The 26,201-nt window shown below is 40.1% G+C and overlaps 1 protein-coding gene across 1 annotated transcript in view; it reads left to right on the top strand.

Annotated features, from left to right (window-relative positions):
• Positions 1-21,112, top strand: part of cabp7a (calcium binding protein 7a) — a 45,803-nt gene extending 24,691 nt beyond the window's left edge. Inside the window, exons 2-5 of the mRNA XM_072664643.1 lie at positions 13,542-13,685; positions 14,696-14,808; positions 16,869-17,019; positions 18,016-21,112. Of these exons, the coding sequence (XP_072520744.1) occupies positions 13,542-13,685; positions 14,696-14,808; positions 16,869-17,019; positions 18,016-18,146 (539 nt within the window). The 3' untranslated portion in view covers positions 18,147-21,112. The remainder of the gene's footprint in view (positions 1-13,541; positions 13,686-14,695; positions 14,809-16,868; positions 17,020-18,015) is intronic.
• The last annotated feature ends 5,089 nt before the right edge of the window (positions 21,113-26,201 follow it).

Here is a 26,201-nt window from a genome sequence, read left to right as displayed (position 1 = left end):
ACAGAGGTGGACCAATGCAGTGTTAGGACTCTTATTGTTGTAGCGCAGCATAGTCACCCAGACCTGGAATTGAACCCCAGTCTCCCACATGTTGTGGCAGCTCAGTGGCAGGTACTGGTGTTATCTGTTGCGCCACACCAACCACAACCATTTTTATGCACTTTCTTTCTTGGAAGTAGTCTGTTCCATACTACCAGAGGATTTGACCTGACAATCTTGCACTCTGTTGTTGGTGGAAAACATTTACTACAGCTAAACTTATCTTTGGGTAATATTTCAACCAATAGGAGATGATCTGAGGTGGGGATTCAGACTGTAGGTGAATGAACAGATTAATATATATTAATAGGTAATGCATTACTTTGTGTATTACGGTTGCACACTGCAAAGCAGTGCCCCTAAGAGTAAATAGGATGCACCCTTGCATTTGTGCACCCTTTTTATCATTTATTTAGCATGGTATCAAAAGTGACACCCAGGCAACAACATGGCAAACAGCTGAAACACCATAGCAACCATCTGGGATACTATAGCAACTGCTATAGTACTGCTATAGTAACCCCCTACAACCACAAAACAACACCATATCAAACATCTGAAATAGCAACAGCAATAGCAATCACCTCGCAAGAGTATAAACCCATTTAGCAACCACCTGGGAGACCATAGCAACCAGCTAGCAATACTTAAGAAACCAGATGGAATACCATAGCAACCAATTATTTTTTTTTGAACTGCCCTTTTCACACATGTTCGGTGTTAGATAACCCAGCAGGGGGCACCAACACCAACACAGTTTGGTGTCGAATTCTCAGCAAGTGTAACAGAGTAGATTTGTTTTTTCAAATGTAAGCGCAGGACTTTCTGTCAATAACTGTAAATATGTATTTGATCATATATAAATAATAAATACAATAATATATAATAAATAAAATAAATAAATAACTACATAAATCAGATACATGTTTTCTGCTGTCTGGATTATCCATGCACTGCCTGCACCAGAAAAATATGTACAGATTTCTCAGTTATGGAAGTCTAAGGAGTTAAAGAATTAGAATTAGACAATTATTTGTTGGTTCGAGCTTTAAAGCGCTATTATTTTTGGGTAATTTAATTGTTATCAGAGTTTCTCATTTCTGATTTTAGTCCCGTCCAAATGCGCCATGTCAGTTTATGGCAAACCTCAGGTGTTGTAAGATGACACTGTTAAAAGTATAAGATAACTTTGAGGAACCTTTGCAGGTTCTTCAGTTTGAAACTGTGGAAAAACCTCTTAAGGTGCTTTGGGGAACCTTCAATAAAAGGTTAAATCTTGAAGGTTCCTCAACCTTAAGAGGTTCCTCCACAGTTTCAAACCAAAGATCCTGCATAGTGTCCTCAAAGATCTTATTCTTATAACAGTGCACAACACTCAAATCCAGAAGACGGTTAGGGGAAGGACTCTCCAGAGGCTCAACGCTTCTGGCAGCTTTAGACAAGTCATTGTGTTGCGTAGCCTGTAGCCTACACACATTATGTACATGTAATTTGTACATGTTAATTTTCAAACAGAATTATATTATATTATTATATATGATTTTATTGTATTATATTATTATATTATTAAGTGGATTATTATTTGTATTAGTTGTCACTGGATGTTATGGGCTGGACATTTTTGGTCATTGTTTTGGAGATGACAACTGTAAATCCAGTAGCCAGTCCCATCTTAGTCATTTGTGGCAAGATTTCTTATCCAGTTCTTTCAGTTTAGTAAAATTCCATTACTCCACCTCCCCATGTAAAACTAATCCCGTCCGAATAGGGCTTAAGAAGGTCACCTTTCTCTTTACCCTGTTGAGCATTTTCCCATAAAATATCTGGAAAAGTGTGGAGTGGGCCTAAATCCCAGTTTTTGATTGGCAGGACAATCTTCCACTTAAATTGTGTTTAAAACTCCACTCGTCTCCAAGCATGACCTCCAGATTCACCATAAACTCTACATCCCTCTTAAGCTCCCCTCACTAGTTAACCCTCTGTTTGCTGGTGTATATCGGTGGCAATGTTCACATAGCTCTCTGAAACTTCCTCTCTTGTCTATTTTCATCATTTTAACCTCAGTATATACCATCCCAGCTTACCTATGAACATGTGGGGCCTGTATGGGTAGCCCACCAGGGTCAGTGATGGGACCTATGTGAGATTAAGGTGGGCTGTAATGATGGGGCCCATTTGGAAAGCCCAACTGGGTCCCATTAACATTGCATGTACATACCCACTCAGTACCCATGCCCACCTGGAACCCACTTAGCCCATGTTCCACCCATGTGAGCATGCTGGCTGGGATGGATCAGGAGCTAAGAGAGGACATATCAGTAAAGTATTCGGTTGCAGCCGGACGTCCAGTAGACTGTTGAGGAACCTCTTAAGGTGCTTTGACGAACCTTCAAGAAAAGGTTTTTAAAAGAAAGGTTCCTTAAGTGTTCCTCAAAGCACCTTAAGAGGTTCTTCCACAGTTTAAAACTGAAGAGCCTCAAAAAGTTCCTCAACTTTTGTACTTTTAAGAGTGTACACCACTCAAATTCAGAAGACATCCAGCCAAAGGACTCCCCAGAGGTGTCTGCTGGGGTCTCCAGTAGATCATCATTCTGATATCATACAGTTTTAATGCAGGTTTAATAAAATGCTGCTTAAAGTTTAGGCAAATCCAGGTCCAGATTCGAAAATTTTGAGCAGTAAACAGATGCCAAATCAGATAATGACATTGTGTCAATCAATGCATTTTTGTGATCCATACCAAAATATAATTAGAGCAAGCCTATTGGTGTAAGAGCTCAGACTGTAGAGGCAGCACTGGGCGCAATACTAGAAGAATTGCAAAGAACAGCTTCCAAAACACCATTTCCCAGAAGCCCCAGCTTTAATCAGTGCTGACTGCTCACACCTGCTGAGCTCTGCATAAAAGCTCATTCCAAACAGCCACCCAATGTTGCACCTTTGTAGAGGGGCAACTGGTATGGTGATTTAGGCAAGCTTGGTGTAAAAGCTAGTGAAGAAGAGTGATCATGTGACTGAAACATGTGACAAACATCACAGGAAAATGAAGTGAAAGGGGCTGAAAAGATCTGAGAATGTTAAGTTGAGACCTAAACTGAAAGCCAATTTTAGTGACCGGTGTGAGCAGAACTAATAGAAGCCCAGTTCACAATCTGAGCTCTGTTTGCGCAAGCATTTCAGTAGAACATGTACCACCCCCCCCCCCCACCCACCCCCCTTGAAGAGTGAGGGTGGTTTTGAATTTGATGTCATTCCAGCAAAACTAATATCCACCTTTTGTTTAAACATGCCCTTCTTGGCATCGCCTTGGTTTCCCATTCTCACTTGGGGGAATTCCGGTGGTTGCCGGGTCAGCCCTGGCTCCTGCAACTTTAGTAAAGCATTCCTCTTGCTGTCACTTATGTGCTTCTACCTTGCTGACTCCTCACTTTATTGTAAATATTCATTATTCAATATTAAATAAATAAAAAAAAAACAACACAGAGAACTCGCACTTGGGTCCACCACCCACCCGTCCCGTAACAATTAGGGTTCCATCAGAGAGTGAGTGTCAATAGAAGTGATGTAGAATGTGGATAATGATCCCTTTCACAGCATGCAATAATGATGTGTGTGTTCTCACTGGTGTAGTTTAACAGTAATTAATTCACTTAATGATGCATTGACTCTTGTTTCCTTTCTGTCAATATTTTCTATAAAAAAGGGAAAAAACAGGCCTTCTAAACTGCTTCTAAACAAAAACTCTGGGCTTGCTTTCCAACTTCAGGGTCTTCTGAGATGCTCTAATAGATAAAGATGACAAAGCTACTGTGCCCTGTTCGCTATCCCCTACATCTGAACATCCAGAGCACCATCCACCTCATTTGTGATCTGACATGGGATGTTATGAAGGTACTTCTAAGGATTAAAAGGATAAAGGAACCTTCTCTGTTCATGAGATTCACGCCCCAGTGCTCGTACCTTAGCAGGTGACACTTTGGGAAAAGTTAAACACTGTGTCTGATAGTGTCTGATACTTTTTAGCAAAATCTAGGACTTCAGAACCCGCTGACCTTTGACCCTTTCTCCATTGTCAGATAAAGCCCTGCAGGGGAGTTCAGCGGGGGCCTGGGTCCCCCAAATGCTGGCAGAAGGTCAATTCTGTTGATCTGCTCCTACAGGCACTGAACACACTGTGGCTTTGAATCGTGTCTGCACCTTTTCCATATCAAACACTGCGTCAGTGCGTATCCAGGACAGCAGAGCTGGGCGGGTTGCTCACATAGGCACGCAGGAGGCTTTTCTGAAACCCTTGGGACATTTTAAAGAAGACTAAATTGAACAAGGACCAAAATCTTCAAAACCAAAACAAACTAACAGCAGCAGAGTAAGAGTCAGCAGTGTGTTCAGAGGAGATTGTGGAAGTGGAGCCTAATGCTCATCTCTGATGCACGGCTCAGGAACGATGAGCTGAAATGAGCTGTGTGTAGCTGAAGGAGCCGAATCACTGTTACCGTTTTCACAGAAGGCAGATTTCTGAATCTGTGAAATGTGGTTTACACAAATTCACACTTGGATTAACAATACATGAAGGAATGAATGAATAAATGGACAAATAGATGGATGAGTGAAGGACTGAATGTTTTATAAAAGAAGGAATCGCTGCTAAAATGAATGAATGAATCAATCAATCAGTCAAGCAATGGAAAGATGAATGGATGCGTACATCGAATGAATGAATGTGTGGGAAGCTGAATGAATAATTACAAGGAGGCATGAATGAATGGATGAATGAATAAATAATTGACTTAATGAACAAATTAATGAAGGAAGGACGGATTACATGGTGAATTATGATGAATTAAATGATGAATAAAAACGTTAATTAGGGCATAAAGGAAAAAATAGATGAATAAAGGAATCAACGGAAGTGAATAAATGAAAATATGAATATATGAATGCTTTGGTAAATAAATGAATTGATGATGAAGGATGATTGAGGAATGAATGAAATGAGGATGAATAAACGATGAGAAAGCGTAGCTAGATAATTGAATGACTGAATGAATTGGATAGATTCATCAAATGAATCAATGATTGCATAAAGAAATTAATAATAACCGCATAAAACATTTACCTTTAAAGCATTTAGCAAACACTCTTATCCAGAGTGCTTTGCTATTTACCAAAGAAAAACCTCAGCTAGTTTGAATAGACTAATAGTTCAAAGATACCTCTAAGTTTAGACACTCTGCTATTCGCCCAAGTACTCTCAGAAGAGGAGGGTCTTCAGTCTGGGTTTGAAGACAGCGAGCGTTGGACTCTGCTGTCCGGACACCCAGGTGAAGCTCGTTCCACCACTTCGGCGCAGGACAGAACTTCCGTGGATTTTGAGGGATGGCGAGTCGAGCCGAGCCGTACTCGAAGCTGGAAGAGCTCTTGGTGCGGATCGGCTTTTGACCATCGCCATCAAGTACGGAGGGGCTGGCTGGTCCAGTCTTGGCTTTGTAGGCCAGTGTCAAGGTTTTGAATCTGATGCAGGCAGCAGCTACAGGAAGCCAGTGAAGAGAACGCAGCAGTGGAGAGACTGGCTGAAATTGATAAAATAAAAGTGTGAATAGATGAATAAATGAAAGGATGAATTAATGGATAGATTAATAAATTGAATGAATGAAGGAATGAAAGCATGGATAGATGAAAGGGTGGATTAACATTTGGATAGATCAATAGATAACTTAATGATTGCTTAAAGGAATCAATTAATGCATGAAAGTGGAAATAGATAGATGAATTAATGAATGAGTGCATAGAGGTACAAATTAATGGGAATGAATGAAGGTAAGGATGGATTAATAAATGAATGAATAAATGATTGCATAAAGGCATGAATATGAAGAAACGTATAAAGGCCGGATGCTGTGTATCATGTTAATGGTCATACGCCCCATCAAGGCTTCTCTCAGCATACACTGATATATGTGATAGGGATAAAATGACCGGTACATGCGATGCCATGTGAGAGAAACAGTGGAAGTGTATAAACCCTGGATCCACACAGCTCTTATCTCTCTGTAGAACTGCGGACACAGAAAAATGGATATGCCGTCTGTCTCTGGGTAGCGATTAAGACCAGCTATCATTACTTCGTGGGCTTAATCTCCACTCGAAGGGCTCACAAAGAGAACTGGAATTCTGCAGAAAGATTAATTAGTTTTCTTTGAACAGACTTCATTTCTCGCCTCGCGCTTCTCGTTCTCTGTTCATGCACTCTGTGGTTAAAGTCTATTTTGGTACTTTGGCCCTTAACAAGACTCCGAGCAGCAAGAGGTTCACGTGGTTCGTTTCAGGAGGGCTCGGGCTGTAGTGAATAGATTTCGCAGGCTTATGAACAGTTCTGTGTGAAGGCTTATCGTACCAACAACAGCATGTGCATGACAGTGGGAATATGAATTCAGTGGTCCAAGCTCCACCCACATTTGAGATTTCATAACTACCGTTGCTAGTAAATGGCAACTTTACAGGAGAAGGAAAAAAAACACCTTAACCTTCAATGGAAGTCAAAGTAAAAAGCTCTGATTTCAGGTCATTCTGTAGCATTTCTATTGGTCCGTTCCTCTTGAACTTTGAACACGATGTAAAAAAAAAACACACTGCCAGATGTCAAAAGTTGTGACCGAATATAAAGATACAAGTGTTTTTGTGTGACCGAGACCTGCTTAGTATCCATTTAAACTATATGGACAAAAGTATTGGGACACCCACGAGTTTAAAAACGAGTATATCCTGCTTTTGCTGGAGTAAATTTCTCTACTGTCCAGGGTAGAAGGCTTTCTACTAGATTCTGGAGGAGCATTGCTGTGACTGATTTGAGAAATCACATTCCATGACAAAAGCATTAGTGAGGTCAGGATGTTGGATGATCACCATCCCACCACATCCCCAATGTTTCCTAAAAGTATTGGATGGAAGACCATCCATCATTGCAGGGAGCACAGTTTCACTGCTCCACAGCTTAATACTGGGGGGGCTTTATACCCCTCTTGGCCACGTCTGGCATTAGGAATGGTTTCAATAGGTTCATGATGTTGATCTGCTCCAGAGAGTCTTATTCTATTAGCAGTTCTTCTCTACAGTGACTAGACAAGCTGTGTGTCTATTTGCACATCTGTGTCAGCAGTGGATGCAGCTTACAGCAGCGGAATGCTTTCATTAGAAGGGGTGTCCACAAACTTTTGGTACCGCAGCATTTTAAACCAAAGCCCAAACATTATGTACCGACCCCATCCTAAATCCATCAAGTTGAACAAGATTTTGCCAGAGTTCTGTGAAGTTTAGGCCAAGCTGCAGCTATACTGCATACAGCAGTGTGCCGAACCTGGCTAGTGTGCCCCCAAGTGGCGGAAAATTCAGTTCTGCTGCATCTGTAGCTCCACCTTCATTAATGATGAAACTGTGAGGATTGTTCTCGACTTGTTCATGATGTAGTGGGCAGTGGAACGACTGACTTGTAACTGGTCTGAGATCTTTTCAAACCCCCTCCCAGATTCCTCTGCATCTACAACCTTCTTTCTGAAGGCCTCAGAGAGCTTTTTGGATCTGGTCATGGTGATCTTCCTCACCACTCACTTCACCACAACCATCAAGAGCAGACCAGACTCCTCCAGAATCCTCTTTAACCATGTTCTGATCATCTGCAGCTGATGTTCTGCACCTGGGTCTAATTTTAAGTAGTAATAAATGTGTGGGTTGGTTCTGTTTCTATTAATTTGACTAATTATCAAGTGCATTTCTTCAGTTGTTTAAGTTTAGTTCAATCCATCTCTCCATCTCCATCTCTCAGCATTGATCACATGAAGATCTGGCCTATAGCTGCAGTTCTAGTCCACTAGCATGCCAATGGAGTCACTGTGTAATATGTGAGTATGCATGCGGTGGACCTGTGTGTATGTGGTCGCCTCAGCTGGTGTCTGCACAAATGTTTGCTGAGTGAATGAAAGCGCAGGGCTTTCCTCACTCAGAGCCGTTTACAAAGACTGCAGCTGAAGTGAAGCTCGAGTGCTGGCGGACGTGAATGCCGCACGCAGCAGGAAAAGCAGCTGGATCTCTGCCAAACGCTGCAGGATTTCAATACCAATGACTCCGTAACACAATCACTGAGAAATAAAACACCTGAGGTGGAATAGCAAGTGAGGGAGAAAGAGAGAGTGGGGGGAAAAGAGAGAGAGAGGATTCTGTCTGTACATGGCTGTTTTCTCTTTTTAGCCATTGGAAGGGTTTATTTATTGTTGTCATTTTGTCATATGTTTATTTCTCATTATGCAATTACACTATAATTAATAATGGGTCTGAAACTGAATAAAAAATCTGGGATACAGTCATATCAGAATATTATGACCGCGCATGGTTTGGATTTAATTCGGCCCATGCCGCATGACTGGGTTTTCCAGCAAACATCCAATACAAGTGTTTTTGTGTGACTGAGTTTCCATTTAAACTATGTGGACAAAAGTATTGGGACACCTGCGAGTTTAAAAATGAGTTTATCCTGCCTTTTGTTGGAGTAACTGACTCTACATGACTGGGTTTCCCAGCAAACATCCAATGTTGTCACAATGTTTATTATGAAGGGATGTTCAAAAATATTTGGCACTGCTTATTTAGGGTTTACATTTGTTTATTTATTTATTTATTTATTTATTTATTTATTTATTTACATCCAAGGAATGACACAATTATGCTACCATGACTTTCCAAAAATAATGCCATATACACATATACACATATTTGAATATCAAATATCCAAACCAAATAGCTGGTGTGAAAGGTACAGTGGGGAGAACAAGTATTTGATACACTGCTGATTTTTCAGGTTTTCCCACTTGCAAAGCATGTAGAAGACTGTAATTTTTATCATAGGTACTCTTCAACTGTGAGTGATGGAATCTAAAACAAAAATCCAGAAAAATACATTGTATGATTTTTAAATAATTAATTTCCATTTTATTGTGGGAAATAAGTTTTTGATCATCTATCAACCAGTAAGAATTCTGGCTCTCACAGACATGTTACTTCTTCTTTAAGAAGCCCTCCTGTTCTCCACTCATTACCTGTATTAACTGCACCTGTTTGAACTCGTTACCTGTAAAAAAAAAAAAACCTGTCCACACACTCAATCAGTCAGACTCCAGCATCTCCACAATGCCCAAGACCAGAGAGCTTTGTAAGGACATCAGGGATAAAATTGTAGACCTGCACAAGGCTGGGATGGGCTACAGGACAATAGGCAAGCAGCTTGGTGAGAAGGCAACAACTGTTGGTGCAATTATTAGAAAATGGAAGAAATGCAAAATAACGGATAATCTCCCTCGGTCTGGGGCGCCATGCAAGATCTCACCTCGTGGAGCATCAATGATCTTGAGGAAGGTGAGGAATGAGCCCAGAATTACACGGCAGGACCTGGTCAATGACCTGAATAGAGCTGGGACCACAGTCTCAAAGAAAACAATCAGTAACACTCTACGCCGTCAAGGATTAAAATCCTGCAGTGCACGCAAGGTGCCCTTCCTCAAGCCAACGCATGTCAAAGCCCGTCTGAAGTTTTCAAATGACCATCTGAATGATCCAGAGGAGGAATGGGAGAAGGTCATGTGGTCTGATGAGACAAAAATAGAACTTTTTGGTTTAAACTCCACTCGTCATGTTTGGAGGAAGAAGAATGATGAGTACAACCCCAAGAACACCATCCCAACCGTGAAGCATGGCGGTGGAAACATCATTCTTTGGGGATGCTTTTCTGCAAAGGGGACAGGACGACTGCACCGTATTGTGGGAAGGATGGATGGGGCCATGTATCGTGAGATTTTGGCCAACAACCTCCTTCCCTCAGTAAGAGCACTGAAGATGGGTCTTCCAGCATGATAACGACCCAAAACACACAGCCAGGGCAACTAAAGAGTGGCTCCGTAGGAAACATCTTAAGGTCCTGGAGTGGCCTAGCCAGTCTCCAGACCTGAATCCAATAGAAAATCTTTGGAGGGAGCTTAAAGTCTGTGTGGCCCAGCGACAGCCACGAAACCTGAAGGGTCTGGAGGAGATCTGTATGGAGGAGTGGGCCAAAATCCCTGCTGCAGTGTGTGCAAGAACTACAGGAAACGTCTCATCTCTGTAATTGCAAACAAAGGTTTCTGTACCAAATATTAAGTTTCTTTTTCTGGTGTATCAAATACTTATTTCCCACAATAAAATGGAAATTAATTATTTAAAAATCATACAATGTATTTTTCTGGATTTTTGTTTTAGATTCCATCACTCACAGTTGAATTACAAATTACAGTCTTCTACATGCTTTGCAAGTGGGAAAACCTGAAAAATCAGCAGTGTATCAAATACTTGTTCTCCCCACTGTAACTTGGACAATGGTTCAGTACAATGGACCCAAATTGGGTCTGCACAAAAGAGGAGGTCTCCTTGTGGATCAAACTAAACCATGGTTGGGTTGGTTTTTTTTTTTTTTTTGGATGGATCATACTTTCAGACCAGTTACTAGAAGTTGCTATTGTCACTAACCAAACAACAGAAGTATAATAAGACAATAAAATAAGGAAAATAAGTAAAAATAAAGGCCAGAGCATATGGGGATTATTTATATTTCTATGTGTAGGTGATGATATAACTGTTGCAGGATGAGCTCCTTCATTTGGTTAATTGGTACTCTTCTCACGTTCTGAGCTTGAAGTTGGTGCTGCTGGTAGTAATGCTGATATCAGCAGTTTAGTGGAACCCAATCAGTCTGTTCAGGCATTTTTTTGGGGAAAGGTGACCCCGCTGAACTGATAACATTGTAACGTCATTATGCACTTGCCCCTGTACAAACCAATCAATGCCAGGTATAGGGGTACACAGCTGATGTAGGTGATTATAGGACATGGGTATATCATCATAAACCGTTCCTTAGTGCTCTCGCTAAACTGCAATGTTTTTTCTGCACTTTCGGGTATGAAAACACCCTAAATATGGGCCTATATGCTATTTAGGGAACTTATAACCCTTAGGAAGGTTAATCAATTTTTATATTTTTATATAAATATATACTAGTGAAATGGCATGTATCTTGTTTTACATCTGTGTATTATTTGCATTAGTTTCTGGTTCTTCTGAAATATTCATTGTGTGCAATTAAAAACCTTCCTGTCACTGTTCAAAGGCACAGAGTCCTACTGCATTTTAATGAAGCTCTGTCTGCCACAGGTTTCTCCTCTAGGCGTAATCACTGCTGCAGCTTAGTCTGATGCAGTGAGTGTACCACTCATTAATGTTACACATTAATATTGTGTAATTTTGCACAATAACAATAAACAAGTTTTATTAATTTATTATTTAGCACACACTGAGTTAAAGCATTATGACCCATATGCCTACTATGCTGAGGGGGCTCCATGTACCACCAAAACAGTTCTGAACTGCAGAAGCTTTTTAAAATCTTTAGTGTGTGTGGTGTGTGTTTTTTTTTTTTTTTTTTTTTTTTTTTTTTTTTTTTTTTATGGAACATTTTAAACAGAAGTTTAGTTTGGAACATATTTGAACCTAATTTTACTTTTCAATATTTTACACACAGGTTTTGTTTTGAGTATTGAATATTAAAACCAAGCTTAATTGTGAATATATATTCTAAAACTAACTTTTGAATACATTTTCATTTCAATTTTGAAAATGTTTCAAATGTTACATTTTTGTAATTCCATGTATAGTTTTAAATATATTTTAAAACGTATTTTTAATTTTAGTTTAAATAAATATTTTAAACCCAAGTTTTGATAAAGCTGTATTTGACTTTGAATACATATTAAATCCAATTTAAATTGGATATTTTGAACTAAAGTTCAATAATATACTCTAAATCCAGGTTTATTTTGGAATACATTTTAAACCTATTTTGCTAAATTCATTTTATGTTTTAGTATATTTTAAGTCCACTTTTAGTCTGGAATATATCTAAACCCCAGTTTAGTTTGTAACCTTAACTTTAAACTTGTGTATAAAAAAGTTTAATTTTAAATATATTTAAAAATATTTTTTAAAGCACATTTTAAATGCAGAGTCTCTAACTTTGCCCTGGATTGCATATACTACCACTCCAGAATAACCTGTATTATACAACAGAATGAAACTTCCACTAAATAAAGTGTATTATATCTGTCTACTTATTCAAGTGCAACAAATTTAGTGTTGCTGATTTGTTTGGGCTCCCAGCCCTAAGGTCATTTATCAGACTTACACCAGCAATGGCCCTTTACAGTACATCAATATCACACTTCATATACCCAATATATAACTCAATGCATTAAGAGCATAATGCAGCAGCCACACGCTCCATGAGTGGCACATATTTCATAATTATGATTTGGACATTATGACTTGACAAGTGGAAAATTGCATATGACTGAATGATGATCGGTAATGCATATAAATGAGATGGCTCAGTCAACCACACACTCCGCTACGTTAGAGGCTTTTAACAGAGCGGTACGGATGTTATGGAAATCCCATCGCTCGCCTTTTTGTCTTTAACGCAGGCAGCCATCATGATGCATGAGAGGGGGTCTTTAAAAGCTGGAACAATATGATGATCCCTCTTTCAGAGTCACTAATGTGTGATCTTTCTAATATCTGTCTCTGGTGATAATGTCACTCGTACACTGTTTAACATTCATGCATATTAAACATTCTATGTTTCAGGGAGTTATATTTTCTAGAGGTGTGTAGAGGCATCAGTCCGACAAAGCATTGATCTGAAGGCGGCAGTTTAACTGCACCGAATTGATTATGTATGAAATAATTATCTAAATTTTCAGTAAAGTATATGTCCATGTTATTGTTAATATTTCAACAATAGAAGCCTCCACCCCCAAATATATATATATATATATATATATATATATATATATATATATATATATATATATATATATATATATAATGTTACATCTGTTTAAATCCAAGTTTGGCTTTATGTACATTTTATGCCCTATTAAGTATTGAATATTTTTGGAATATTTGTAAATTTCATTATTTAATTGTTTTGAATATATTTGACACTTCTTTTATGTTTGGCTTTATTTTTTAATATATACTTAATGTTAATTTTGATTGATTTATATGTTCAACCCAAATTTTAGTTTAGGTATATTTTGGACCCAGGTTTAGTTCTGAGTAGTTTGTAAATCTAATTATAGTTATAGTTAATCTTTTATTCAGTTTTGAAAATATGTATATTTATATTTTTTAATACATGTTAAACCATTGTTTATGTTATTGATAATAATATGTAGATACATTATTTGAGTATATTTGAAATGTAATTGTAATTTTGAATATTTGTTAAACTAAATTGTGTATAATGTTAAAGTATAATTTAGTTTCAAAACAAACTGTTGTCCAAAATGTCCAAATTGTTGTCCAAATAACGTGTGTGTGTGTGTGTGTGTGTGTGTGTGTGTGTGTAACCCCCCCCCCCCTCCCTTCAGAGATCCGTGAGGCATTTAAGGTGTTTGATCGAGATGGGAATGGGTTCATCTCGAAGCAGGAGCTAGGCATGGCCATGCGTTCTCTGGGCTACATGCCCAACGAAGTGGAGTTGGAGGTTATCATCCAGAGACTGGACATGGATGGTGAGGAGGAACAGGAAAAAAACATGTATAATGTGACCTTTTACTCTTTTCCCCAGAGAAAAATGGGAAACGTACATAAGACATTTAGAAATGCTTCTTTAGAAGATTCTGATATTCAACAATGAGTGTGTTTACATGCACTTTACAATCTGATAACGGCAGAAAATCAAATTTTGTCAGAAATCAGCATGTTTACGTGCAGTGTGAGTAATCAGATGGAAATAGTCAGTGGAAATAAATCTGGATGCAGTCACGTTCTGCTTTTCAACCAGCCAAAAATCTCACAGAATAAGACGTGGCGTAAACGTCATGTAAAACATATCAAGCTACAACATAAAACATGTCATCTAGAAGATAAAGAATATTGAGTGTTTGGACGTCGTCTTGCGGCTGCTGTGTTAAACTCTGCTTGCTTATTTTCAGTACCGCGGCCTGTTTTCATGCATGATCAGACTGAGAAAACGAGAGGGTGCACACACAGAGCAAAAATCCAGCTCTTCATCACATTTCTTTATTTAGATATGTTGACCTTACTCTGATCCAGGAAATCTGAGTACGCCGTTTACATCACCACTTGAAAAATCAGATAACTGCAGAAATCTGATTATGAAGGATTTTTAAATGCATGTATTCACACTCACTGTTATGACTTATTTGGGATTTGTTCAATTTATGAGGACCGTGACATAAATCAATAGAGCGTACAATTCTGCTCTTTAAAATGCACCATTAAATTTATGAATTTTCTCACAAATTAATAATAAAGAATGAATAAATAAGATTCTTATGAACTTGTTTGTGTTTATCTACTTAGGAAAATGCACACAATAACGTAAAACACATGTACATATGATGATAATGATAATGTTAAAATGGAATGCACATTTAATGTCTTCTTCATTGCTGTAGAACAGATGTCAGAAGCAGTATATGCACCATCCTCCAGCAGAATATTAACACCATGCTTATGCTAATAACTCTCGCTCTCAATCTCTCTCTCTCTCCATCAGGAGATGGTCAGGTGGACTTTGAGGAGTTCGTAACACTGCTGGGGCCGAAGCTCTCTGCTGCTGGGATGCCTGACAAGTTCAATGGAACAGATTTTGACTCTGTTTTCTGGAAGGTGATTATTAGGCACTTCACTCTTATTAAAACTGACAACGGGCACAGGCAGCGCCTCTGCTGTCACTCATATGTACACACACAAATACACACTCTCTCACACACAAACAGGCCAAATCAGGAACTTCAACGCCCTCCCACTCACTCTGCAATTTACCATTCATTAAGCAGTCAAATAAAGAGGTGCTTGGCAAATTGTTGGAAATTGCATCCACAGCCAGTCGTGTATTTTAAGCTGATGTGGAAATGGGGATCTAGGTTCTGGTTTGTTCTGGTGTATTTCTGTAGAAGCTGTCTAATAGAAGCTGGTTTAAATCTTTGCTGTGTTGCCTCAAGGTGCTTTCACACCTACCTTGTTTGGTACGAATCATAATAGCAGGTGTGAAAGGTGCCTTGGACCACGGTGTAAACCAAATGACCAACATTTGGTCTGACTAAATTAAGTAGCCCTGCTCTGGATCAAACTGAACCATGGTTTGGTTCATTTGCGGTGTAAAAACGTTCTTCAGGATTCAGTTCAAACTTTCTAGGACATTAAGGCAGGCCATTGTCTCAGATTAAACAACAGAAGGTGAAACCGAAGCACATGGAGACGATTATATCTGTAGGTGATGATCTGTAACTGTTGCAGGACGAGTTCATTCATTTGGAGAACTGGCACTCTTCTCATAGTCTGAGCTTTAGGTTGGTGCTGCTGTTAGTAATACTGTAATATTCAAATCAATCTGTTCAGTCATTTTTTTCTGGGAAAGGCGACCAGTCGAACTGACGGCATGCTAGCGTAAGACGCATGCCCCACTACAAACCAATCGATGTCAGCCCACGTAGGTGGTGATAATGGGACATAGGTATATCATGCATACTTAGTAACCAAACTGCAATGCGAATCCAAAACTAACCAAATTAAATGTGAACAGTGCAAGAAATACATCAGCTTTGGTTCAGAAGTGAAACCGGCCTTAGAAAGTGCATTTATTATTAATAAGTTGAAGCAGGGAGTCTTAAGGCGTTTTCACAGCTACAGTTGGTTTGCTCTGGTCTGAATCAGTTATCAAGCTTGTGAACTTGGAGCGTTTTCCTCTTGGTTTGGTTTGTTTTCACACAAGGAAATCTAAAACAAATGCAAGTGCACCAAAATGCATCACAGCAAAGCATGTGAATGTTCTCTCTGCTAATTGGTCAGACCAATCTGGGGCGAGAGCAAGAAAGTAAATGCAGGAAGAAGGTCCTATGTTCTGTACTAGTGCAGATTTCTGTGCTGTTTAACATGGAGCAAAAGCAGAGATGGCACTTGAGCAACTCAGAGCTGTAGTAATTATCTGGGCAGCATACCAGGCTAACACCTGGCTATGAGAGCCATTTAGCTCAACCTTGTTAAGTACACCTGATGGTTGGGTCGGATCAAGGGCAGATCACATTCTCATCACAAAACAAACCACTCCAGAGTTTGTTTGAGAATGGACCGAGACCACCTCTTCTCAAGGGTCTCAGTGCGGTTGTTTTGGTCCGCATCAGAGTGCAATTACTGCATTCACACCTGCCCGAAATAATCTGAGTCCTATTTAACCGGACTGAAAAGTGCAGGTGTGAAAACGCCCTTAATGTCTGAATTACAGCTTGTGTTGTGGTGTCCTTCTGCTGAACACTAGATCCAAGTCCTACTCTCTTAACCCTCTACCTGCCTCATAATTGTGGCTTTAGTGGGGTTATTTGTGTGCGCTGGCCTTATGTATCTTGTTTTGCATGTGTAACCCAATATGGTGATTATAAGTCTCTAGGAATGATACATACATAAAAGCCAAAAAAACAAATAGGACAGCATGGACATACGGCCTGCTGTACTATACAAGTCATGTGACAAAATAAGTACACCATAGAAATCCTTTGTCCGAGGCATGTCTTCAGTTGGATGTGTTTAGTTCTATATTGTATTAGTTCTGTATTGAATAAATGAAAAAATGTCCCAAGTGTTTAAAAATGTTCAAAAATGGGGTGTCCTAATTTTTTCACACGTCAACCTGAAACACAATCATGGAAAATGACACCCTTCTCATTCTGCAGTGTGACATGCAGAAGCTCACAGTGGAGGAACTGAAGCGGCTCCTGTACGACACGTTCTGTGACCACCTGTCCATGAAAGACATCGAGAACATCATCATGACGGAGGAAAACCACATCGAGAACCCCGAGGACTGCCAAGTGGACATCGACTGTAAGGCTCCACTAAAGCTGTCGCTGTGTGGTTCTGACTGCATTATCAAACTGAATTCCTGATAGCGAGCCCGACTAGCTCAGCACCACTGTCAATCATTGTTATTGACACTCCGCTAGAGAACCCTTGTAAGACCATGGTCTGAGAAATACCTACCCTATGCTTCCACCCACTGGCCAATTTTTTGGAAACAGCTAAATCTCAACTTTTATTCACAGACCAGTTTATTAGAAACACCATCCTAGTATGTCCAGTCACTGGAAACACCGGTGTCATACTTTTACTTACTGACCACTTTATTAAAAACACCAGCCCCTGTACTTCTACTCATTGGCCATTTGAGTAGAAACATCATCCCTGTATGTCCACTCACTGGCCATTTTAGTAGAAACACTGTCCCTCTACTTTCACTCACTGGCCACTTTAGTGGAAACACCTAGCCTCAACTTTTACTTACTGGTCAATTTAATAGAAACACCTGCATCATCCTTCAACTTAGTGGTCACTTTATTATAAACACCATTCCCTGTACTTCCATTCACTGGCTATTTTAGTAGGAACACTGTCCCTCTACTTTCACTCACTGGCCACTTTAGTGGAAACACCTAGCCTCAACTTTTACTTACTGGTCAATTTATTAGAAACACCTGCATCGTCCTTCCACTTACTGGCCATTTTATTAGAAACTCCTATCTTGTACTTCCACCCACTGGCCATTTTAGTAGAAACACTGTCCCTGCATGTCCATTTACTGTCCATTTTACTAGAAACACTGTCCCTCTACTTTCACTCACTGTCCATTTTATTAGAAACACCTGCGTCATACTTTTACTTACTGACACCTTTATTGGAAGCACCTAGCCTCCAGTTTCCCTCACTGGCCTCTTTATTAGCCCCTGTATGTCCACTCACTGACCGCTTTATGAACGGCTATAAAAGCTGCCCTTCACTCGTTACCCTTTGTCTTCATTCCTTTTGCCTTCTCTCACTCCACAGCATCAAGTCCGACCCAGCAGGTGAAGCAGACATGCGTGAGGAAGAGCCTTATCTGCGCCTTCGCCATCGCTTTTATCATCAGCGTTATGCTCATCGCAGCCAATCAGGTGCTCCGCAGCGGCATGAAATAACGGTGTCGTCCAATCACAGACCAGAGAATGGCGAACCAATGAGTGGCAAAAAAAAAAAAAAAACATTCACGAAAAGTGACAAACAAGAGTCCAAATTACATCAACTGGCAGTGCTGTGACCCAGACTGACTGCTTATTCTACCAGCTAAACTCAAGTGAAGGCCTGCAAGAAAGAACCCGGAATAAAAAAAAAGAACAAAAGGAAACGAGAGGTTTCATTGGATCCACGCAGTGTTTTTGGCGTGTGGGTTCTGAAATGATTGACTCTACTGCTCTACCTTCTTGCTGGACCGTCATGGTCCAGCTTGGACTCTGGAGATGCATGGAAACCTCAAGGATCCTCCTGCTCCTCAGTGCATGAAGAGATGCATGGATTTACAGTAGTCTAATAGCACCTGTAGAGCTCCGCTGTGCATCCATCCATCAGTATACCACATGCGAACACGACGTGTTACAGAAAGGGACCGTAGGCCGGCAGAGGAGTCGAGGGTGGTGTTTCGACGTGAAAGTGTATCCATACAGTGTACTTTGATCCATTTGCATGACTCCAAGGGCTGTTTAGGATATGCTCATGTCGTGAAAAAAGTGTGTTCTGTGTTGTTTATCGATTACTGTGGGTTCTTACCTGTTGCACTGAGCAGATTATAGTAATACTCCACACTGCCAAAGGGGGGCGAAACAGCCCTAAAGTAATGTTTAAGTGGAATAAATTAGGAAGTAGAGACTTTTGGGATCTTTTTCCAGGTCCTTGTTTCTCTGGAACTGGGCACTCGGAGTTGACCCTTTTCGAGATCAATTTTAACACAGTAGCTGATGGTCTGTTGAGTAGATGAGCATGTATGGGCCTAGCGTGCTTTGTGGTCTGACCCTAGGCCTGAGCCTTCTTGCAAGCTTTGTCAAGACCATGCATGTAATCCGTAGCCTGCATGTATGAGGTAGTTAAGGAGTTTGTGCCATAGATATAAGTATTAAAGGCTTAGACTGCTGGCGGATGACCTGTTAGTGAAGCCACCTATCCAATAGCACCTATCCTGGCTCTGGGCACCATTTTCAAAGTAATGTAGGAGCTGGCTTAGAAGATGCATGAAGCTCTTCTTCATATCTATGAAGCCTTTAATAGCTTCAACTGGTTAGTCTTGGTTGTGGACCCAACACACCACACTACAAAAATACCCTACATGCTTCAAAATAAAGGTTCTAGAAAGGGTTTTTGGAGTGATGCCATGGAAGAACAACTTTAGCTCCATAAAGAATGGACCTAAAGGTCCATAAAGGACCTTTAGCTCAAGTGAGGGTTCTTCAAACCTTCAAAACGTTCTTCATACATGATTCTTTATGGGAGAATTTGTGGTCTATCTAAGGTGTAGATTCTCAGTTTTGAAGAGTGAATGGTTGTGTTGCATATCAAATAGCCCTTTGCTATAAAAGTAGGTGGTTCTTGGTCATGTTCAAGGAGAGAACCCACCAGACTTTCTGAAGTTAGACAGAAGTCTGGCTTATGAGATGTCTCTCTAACAGACAAAAATGTTCCAGGACTCCTTGTTCTAGCAAAATCACGCCAAATTAGCAGCGTTTTTTGAGTTAACTCAACTTAGTTTAGTCAAGGGTTCTCCTAACTCACATTCTTCTGCATCATTGTGGGTTTGTGGGTCAACAATACTCATATTTCAAGCTGAGCCCCAAAAACATCAGCTGAACCTCATTAAATATTATGTAGGATGTTGAGCTTGTGGCTCCTCCCCCTTAGTTTGTTTAATCTAATTTTCAGATTAAACTCATCAGTTCATCTCATCATGAGATCCCCAGACTGGGAGGCTTTTGACAGTGGAGCGCAGAGCCCTTACTGGGATTTGAACTGATGACCTCCTCATGCTCAATGAGCAGCAGTTAGACCGTAGGGCCAGTCTAGAGTTTGAATCCCCTCAACATCACAGTCCTTCATGGTCAATAATAAGTCGGGGAATAGGAAGGCCTCCTTCAGCTCAACTCAATATGTATGGTTGAGCACGTTAGGAGAGCATTTCTGTAGGGTGAGGGCTTCACATGGCCGTGAACAGAAGGTCATCAGTGTCTAAGGTGTGTGCTTATAGGGTCAAATTAACACAAAGGAAAAGGAAGGTTCAGGAAAAGAGGAACAATGGGGTTGAACTCAGGACTTCTTGATTCTAGATGTACAGCAATACCTTTGACCAAGACTGAACAGCTGTGGTATGTTAACTTCTGTAAGATATTGTACATCTTTATTATTTAGCATACGAACAACAACAACTCTCTCTCTCTCTCTCTCCCTCTCTCTCTCTGACCGATACAAACAAAACAAGGGGTCAACTTTGGGTTCCCAGGTTCTGGAAAAACAAGTGAACCATGTCTGCTTCAGGAGACGCTCTGTTAACCATGTGAATACAAACAGCATTGGATTTTACATCTGGAACACTATGCATTTTAAGGTTTAATTCAAGCGGTCAATGCTGTTGGTCAGTCCAAATGTACAGTAACTCTTTTCCATAGTTATCCATACTTTTACCTTTGCACTGTTGATGTGTTACCACACTGATGTATGTGTTTGGAGAACAGTGGGAGGAATGGCTCTAAGACAACATGGCAACATTTTATACTGTGACTTCGGGAAATGACTAATTACAGTTGCCCAATATAAAAAATGCAATATACAGAGAACGCATTGCAATATATTATATTAATATTTTATATAGTACCACAGTAATTATAGTGTGTGTATATATATATATATATATATATATATATTCTGATATTATGTCATAATTATATCCCATACAAAAATCTTATATATGGCCATATATTATATAAGGATTGGACATATTTTTCAAACTATATGTACAAATACACAGTCCCAGACCACCCCTGGTTTGGAATGAACTCCACTTCCCATATAGGAGCACTTTGTAGTTCTATTATGAGCCTCCTTTCACCCTGTTCTTCAATGGTCAGGATTCCACAGGACTGACCACCACAAAGCAGGTATCATTTGGGAGGTGGTTCATTCTCAGCACTGCAGTGACCGTGAGTGTGTTAGTAGTGTGTGTTGCCCTGGTGGTACGAGTGGTGAGCACAGCAGTGCTGCTGGAGTGCTTAAACAGTGTGTCTGTCCACTCACTGTCCACTCTGTTAGACACTCCTACCAAGTTGGTCCACCTTGTAGATAAAGGTAAAGTCAGAGACGGAGGCTCTGTATCTGTTGATGAACTGCTTGTGTTGGTCATCCTCTGGTCCTTCATCAATGCTCACGGGATGCTGCTGCCAACATGACGCTGTTGGTTGGATATTTCTGGTTGATGGGTCATCTCAGTCCAGCAGTGAAACTGCTGTGTTTAAATACCCCAGCAGCTCTGCTGTGTCTGAGCCACTCGTACCAGCGCAACACACACTACCCCTACACCACTGTGTCAATCAGTGTCACTACAGTGCCAAGAATGATCCACCACACAAATACTACCTGCTCTGTGGTGGTCAATCCTGGAGGGTCTTGAACATTGAAGAACATGGTGAAAGGAGACTAACTAAGAAAGCATGCAGAGAAGCAGCTGAATACAGTCTGGAAATATAGAACTACACAGTGCTCCTATATGGTGAAGCAGAGTTCATTTCAAACGTCCAAGTCTCATTTATTGGATGGGATCATTATTGTCATAATAAAACATGAGTGTCTCGTTGGATGTGTAGAAAATGGGTCGTGAAGCAGATACAGTTAATGATTGGCTAAAAGGAGTGGCTGCATTTGGGCCTGGCCAAAGACCATAGTGTGAAGGAAGCAGCTGAATCTGCAGGCGTATGGAAGCTTACGGTCATACGGGTCTACCAGCAGTGGCAGAAATCCCAGCCTACAGCCAGTTCTCTGAATTCTTGTCATTCTGGAGCTTTATTGAGTTAGCAAAGGCCTCCATATGTTGACTTTTTACAGGACTGTTTCCTGTAGACTAGGATTTCTGCCACTGCTGGTAGACCCGTATGCCCGTGCGCTTCCACACACCTGCAGATTTAACTACTTCCTTTACACTATGGTCTTTAACATACCCAAATGCCATCACTCCTTTTAGCTGATGATAAACATCTGCTTTGCAAACCATTTTCCTCACATTGAACGAGGCATTCACTATGATCAACCTCATGCAACAGCATTTGCAGAACCCTGAATTTTTATATATATATGGGCATACATATGATCAAAACCTGTTGAACCAAATATCCCCAGAAAGCATAACTATAGTTATATATGCTATATACTATTTATTTATTTATTTATTGGAAAAAAATAACTTTTAGTAATAATTTTATTTTATTTTTTGTATATATGAACCAGGGTAGTGTTCAGCTGATTGTTGAACTTGTTCTGAATGATCCTGTAAAAGACATGTACTGTACGTGCAGTGAGACCCACTGATGGCATATAAGAGTGCAAAACCACTGGAGTCCAAATCACACATGAAAAACGTCCCAAACTGTTGTCGTGTTTTAAAAGTAAGCCTGCTGGCATTTAAATATGTAACAGCTGTAGCTCTGTCTCCCTGTTTTGCATGATCTAAGTGTCTAGGGAAAACCGTGTTCGTCAAGGCCTACCTGGGTCATGAGCTGAATTAGCTGGTAGCTACAGTCAGCTACAAGCTCATTGTGGCACAATTATACTTGTGAATCTGGACGGCCTGGTAAACCTGAAATATGCAATAGATAGGTACAGCTCTACCTAAGGGCAGGATCACCAATTTTCAAACCTTGTCCAGTGAGGCTGCTTTTACATTACACTGAAGTGCATCCTTTAGTTTGTTGCTAGTCCTGAGGTCTAACACATTTGGCAACAGGCTTAATACTAGCCTACACTACAAAAATGTCAAACAGGTGAAATACATTGTTGTAAGAATATTATAAGATAATTCCATATATTAGTAACTTATATCTACCCGGTTTTAGGTAATTATATCTACTGAATGTATTTTAGTCCACTGGCACATAATTTTACTTGTTTCAAGCATTGTTTCTTGACTATGTTAATTATGATATTAACATAGTCTAGGATATTATTTATTAACTTAAGTACATCTAAACAGATAAAACATAAACATGATGTCAGTTAATTAACCTTTTAATATTAATACAATAATCTCAAAGTCAGAACTATTAGACAACTATTAGTCAGAACTACCCCAGCCACTCAAATCGTTTTCTGTGGGGGCTTGCTCGATTAAATATCATTCATTAATGCTGAAGTACAATTGAGGTTCATTTTCTCCTCTGGGACTTGAGCTAACATAAGCAGGTTGGCAAATTCTATGCCACTGTTGTTTACAACCTGCCCAGTTTTGATTAGCTACAACTACTCTAGCTTGGTACTACACAATTTTTAAGCAATCCAATTTTAATTTCCCTTTGGTCTAAATGCTTTCTGAGCTCGTCTCCCTCAAACTCTGTAGTTAAAAAGTGAGCTCTATCATATTAAATTCTTCAGGGAAGTATTTTGATTACTAGAGATGACTATTTTCATCCAAGCAATAGGAAATCCAAATTTGATGGAGAATAAAAGTATGAAAATGAGTTGAATCTTGAAAAATATTAAATACAAACTGTTGAAGTTCACCAAAAGTGTAGAACTGTACACAACCCCATTACTTGAGTCCAGCTAGAACCAGTTATTTGGCATTTTTCCTTATCACACACATTTATTGAGCTATTAGACATGAATAGATTATGCTAGAAACAACATGAGGTTGTATAACGTTGTTGTCAGGCAAAAACCCCATATCTCCAATACAGCAACTTTACAGGAGATGGAAAACAATCTTCAGAACAATCAATGGAAGTCAATGTAGAAACATTTCTATTGGTTCATTCATCATAGAATTTGGATAAAATACAAATAAGTGACAGCTCCTAAAAAAAATAAATATATAAAATTAGATTTAATGGAAATACGAAGTTTTTGCTTGACCGGGACGATATTTCTGACTAAATAGAGAGCTACAGCGTCTGATTTGGGTGAATGGAATTTGTGTCAACGTTCTGCAGAGCTTGTCCGGCCTCTCAGCAGTAACTACAAAGAATTGAGTCGATGAATGGAGCACGGATAAACCAATTATCTTTAGCTACCTTCTCATCCATCATTTCAGCACTGCCCTCAGTGTGTAGCTTGACTATGAAATGTGTACCACACCATACAGAGTCATTTTAGATTATTATGACCAACTACCTAATAGTGGGAATAACCACCCTCAGCTCGGGTGACCCTAGTGAGATGCTGTGGCATGGACTGTATCAGGTGATGGAAGGTGTTCATTATAAAGGTTAACTGGTCTACAGTGGTGTCAATTGTTTGGTACCATTAGTTGGAGTTGTCGTTCTTCTCTGGAATCAATGCTCCATGGGCCGCCACTGTTTTGCCATTGGGAGGCACTTATTGTGCGAGAAGCCCATTCTCGGTACACCTTCTCTACGGCAGCTCTAGAACATCCTGCAAAGTTAGCGTTGTCCGAGATGCTACCACCCTTATCATGCCCAAAGTTCATTCCAATCCAGTATAGTAGTCATAATATTCTAATATAACTGTGATAGTGGGCGTAGGGTGGTAGCATCTTGGAAACCACTAACTGTTTGGTTGGATGTTCTAGAGCCACTGTAGTGAAGGTATACCAAGGATGGTCTTCTCGCATACTGAGTGCCTCCCTATGGCATAACAGTGGTGCCCCATGGGCCATTGATGCCAGAGGGGAACAATGACTCCGGCAAGTGGTACAGAGCAATCAACGTGCCACTGAGGAGCAGCTAACCTCTATAATGAACATCTTCCATCACCTAATACGACAGTCCATGCCACAACGACTTACTAGGGTCACCCAAACCAAGGGTGGTATTTCCCACTATTGGGTAGGTGGTCATAATATTCCAATATGGCCGTGTATATTCACACCCTGGTCGGCTGCTGGCGGGCAAAATTCACTTCTCATTTCCATAAAGTTCAGGAATCATCTCATTGCCTTCTCTGAGGCCATTCCCACAGTTCCTGAACATGCCTGAAGCCCCTACCGCCTCCACAGAAATCAGTGGAATCAGTGGAAGGCCAAATGAGTAATGCTCCACTTTGCTGTAATGTAAACGTAAGGGAACAGCAGCGTAACTGAGTTCGGATCTAAATGTTCTTGTGTCAGTCCGAGTAGTGTTTGTATGTTGATGTGATTCTGTATAAGGACTCGATGTACTGAGAAGTGTTTTACTGATTTGAAAGATGAGTGTTTACATTGAGAGCTTGGGGTGTGTTCAGTTAATGCCGAATTTGTTACAGTTCAAGCATTCACTATACCTCTAAATATGAAGGTGTTTCAAATGGTTCATTAAGCAATACCATAGAAGAACCACTGTTGGTCTCCTAAAGAACCATGGAGAGATGTGTGAGTGTGGAGAACCTTTTTTGTAGAGAATCTTTACATCAAGTGAAGGTCTTTAGACCTGTAGGAGGTTCTTCCCATGTAGTTCTGAAATAATAACTGAATTACCGGAGGAGGAACATGCCTGAGGCCTCTCCTCCTCCTACCAATCTAATGTTCTATAAATTCCATCTTTTTCTTGTTCACATGATTAGAGGGGGTCTGGCCTTCTGGCACAAATCAGAAACTCTCAGAGTTCTCAGAGTTCTCCCCCTGTCTTACAGTCTCCTCCCACATTATCATACACAGTGATGGCATGGTCTAAACTCTCAAACTTTTGGGTTCTTTATACTCTTTGGCAAAATCTTTGTTCCCATCACCACCCCATCACCTCCCTTTGCTTTGCCAAATCTCTCATTCCTAGCTTCACTTATCAGGGGGGTCTGGCCTTCCACCACAAAGCAGAACTCCAGCAGAAAGGTCTCCGAGCTCTCCACCATCTCCTACAGTCTCCTCCCAGATCATAATAAGCAATGTTTATGTATGAACTTTAGAAAATGTCCAGAGAATCAGGTCTGGACAATTTTCAACAGTTGCCCTTTTACACATCTAGCATACAACTGGAGATTTTCCGTGTCACAGGAAATTTTCTGTGTGGATTAACCAAGGG

This window comes from Salminus brasiliensis, chromosome 20, assembly GCF_030463535.1.
Source record: "Salminus brasiliensis chromosome 20, fSalBra1.hap2, whole genome shotgun sequence".
NCBI classification, from domain to species: Eukaryota; Metazoa; Chordata; class Actinopteri; order Characiformes; family Bryconidae; genus Salminus; species Salminus brasiliensis.
Note: the sequence above shows the minus strand (reverse complement) of the source record. Positions and strands in the feature narration are given on the sequence as shown.